We start from the raw sequence: 2,593 nt of genomic DNA on the forward strand, positions 1-2,593 counted from the left end.
TACAAATTTTTTATTATTTCATCATAAGAGATTTAAATCAAATTTATTTATCATTGACTCTTATTAAAAGAATTAAACTTAAATTTGAACTCAACTTCAATAAATTAATTAAGCATAACAATACAGCTAATCTATGGGATGATTTTACCTTAATTCGAGAAAAAATAAATAAATAACAACCAGGTTCAACCCATTTACATCTATAGCATTAATTATGCTGCTGCACCAGTTTGATCGGTCCCATTCTCCCATACACAGACCCACGCCTATTGTCATCTGCCACGATCACGCGAAATGGCAATTTTTCTGGACGCTCGTTCACCGGAGAGTTACCACATCCACATTACCAAACCCACGCCTCTGTTCCCAGCTTCTCTTTTGATCATCCAGCCTGTCATCCTCGGTTTAAAGTAAAACACGCATCGATAAAAAAATCCACAATATATCCGACTAGACTTCCACGTGGCACCATCGAGGCCTCCACCACCCATCCCCCCTCCCTACATAAACCCGAACCCCTCCGTTCTCCTCCGCCACCTCGACGCAAGATGGCACCTTATCGTCTCCTCCCTTTCCTCCTCCTGTTGCTTCTATCGTCCTCCACGGCGTTCCAATCCTCCTCATACACACCTCACCGCAGCCTTATCCTAGTCCAGCAACAGCCCCTCATTCTTCGCTACCACAACGGCCCCCTTCTCAAAGGCAATCTCACCCTGCACATCCTCTGGTACGGCAAATTCACGCCATCCCAACGCGCTGCCATATCCGACTTCATTGTCTCTCTCTCTCCATCTTCCAAACTCCCTCCTCCCTCCGCCGCCTCCTGGTGGGCCACCACCGCCGCTTACCCTGGCGGCGCGGCCGTCATCTCCATCGGCCACGAAATCCTCGACACCTCCTACTCCCTCGGCCGTTCCCTCACCACCGCCTCCCTACGCCGCCTTGCTCGCCGCGCCGCTGGTGGTCCCATCAAGAACGCCATCGCAGCCGTCTTCACCTCTGCAGACGTCGCCGTCGATGGCTTCTGCATGAGCAGTTGCGGGGTCCACGGTGCGGCGCGAAACAGCGGGGTGAAGTTTCCTTATCTTTGGGTGGGTAACGCAGCAGTGCAGTGTCCGGGGCAGTGTGCGTGGCCGTACGCCTTGCCAGAGTACGGGCCCCCGGGGGCGGCGCCGCTGGTGGCGCCGAGCGGGGATGTGGGAGTGGAGGGGATAGTAATTAATTTGGCGACGTTGATTGCGGGGGTTGTGACAAACCCATACGGCAGAGGCTACTTTCAGGGTCCGGCGGCTGCACCGCTGGAGGCAGTGACGGCGTGTACGGGGATATTTGGGAGTGGGGCCTACCCTGGGTATCCGGGAAAGGTGCTGGTGGATACGAAGAGTGGGGCGAGCTATAATGCGCGGGGGGTGAATGGGAGAGAGTATTTGTTGCCGGCGATGTGGGACCCGAAGACTTTCAATTGTGCTACGCTCGTTTAATCTTTTTATTTATTTACTTAATTGCTGCTTTAGTTTTATGTTTTTTTTTTTTGTTGATTATAAATTGTGAAAAGTGGGCTGATGAATCGGAGTTGTTGTGAATGCCGTTTATGTTTTGTAAAATATTCCTTTTAAAGATATATGAAATACAAATATATACTTGTTTCTAGTGGTGGTCAGCTAGGAATAATGGGGCCCAGTGTTAATCGGATGCTTTTTTTAAATTTCTAATATATGTATTGTTAAAGTCAAATACAATTTTTAATTAACAGAAATTTAATTTTAAGATTTTGATAATAGTTTTAGTTAAAATTTATCTTTATCACAGCTGTTTTTATGAGAAGGTAAATATTTTTTCTTGTTAAGCGGAAAATATTGATTTATTTCTTATAATGTAGATGGTTACAAGTGTGATAGTATTTGTAGTTGGAAGTGCTATTGTTTTCTGTGATCCCTAAAGTTTTGTGTAGGCTGAGCCAACTGGACCCATATTTGGAATCTTTCTGATGCAGCTCCGATCCTTTAACTCCAACATCATAGCTCGGTTTTCCAAAAAAAAAAAAAAACATCATAGCTCGGTAGAGCGGCAGTGCTTTCACCCCAATCAAATCATAAACTTAATCACCGTAAATTTCGGCCATTGAAGAAAGGCTAATACTATTCCCAAAAAGGCTAACACTTGCGTGTATCTCTTGGCTAAGCTTAGGGCTGCAAGCAAATCAAACGTTCGGCGAGTTATTCGTTATTCGGTTCGATTAAAGCTCGTTTGTGATCATTTAATTAAAAAAACAAAAAAACTTGAACAATATTTTAAACAATGTTGTGAAAACTGGACCGGACAGCCCAACTAAAAAAATTTTTGAAGCCCAACTAGCCCAAATAAGCCCTAAGTCACATTTTAAATTATTTATGCAACTTCTTTAATCCCACATCATAGGGGGAGTTTAAAGATGTTTCCTTGAACCCTATATAAAGTGAGAAGTACACTCACTTTGCAAAATAAATTATGAGAGGTATTTAAGATAACTTGCATGTATTATGATGAAATTAATCATCATATTTAATAATAATATTTTTAAAAGTTTAAAAAATTTTAATAAACAAAAAAATAT

General features: G+C 43.4%; 1 protein-coding gene across 1 annotated transcript; it reads left to right on the plus strand.

The window, feature by feature from the left end:
- The first annotated feature begins 545 nt into the window (after positions 1-545).
- LOC110114862 (protein EXORDIUM-like 2) lies at positions 546-1,650 on the plus strand. The gene has a single exon (XM_020847885.2). The coding sequence runs from the start codon at positions 549-551 to the stop codon at positions 1,479-1,481; it is 933 nt and encodes a 310-aa protein (XP_020703544.1). The 5' UTR covers positions 546-548; the 3' UTR covers positions 1,482-1,650.
- Positions 1,651-2,593: the final 943 nt, after the last annotated feature.

Source organism: Dendrobium catenatum, unplaced genomic scaffold, assembly GCF_001605985.2.
Source record: "Dendrobium catenatum unplaced genomic scaffold, ASM160598v2 fragScaff_scaffold_262, whole genome shotgun sequence".
In the NCBI taxonomy this organism is placed as follows: domain Eukaryota; kingdom Viridiplantae; phylum Streptophyta; class Magnoliopsida; order Asparagales; family Orchidaceae; genus Dendrobium; species Dendrobium catenatum.

What these genes read in the sequence shown, in the direction of transcription:
- LOC110114862 (XM_020847885.2), top strand. Translation starts at nt 549, where the DNA reads ATGGCACCTTATCGTCTCCTCCCTTTCCTCCTCCTGTTGCTTCTATCG.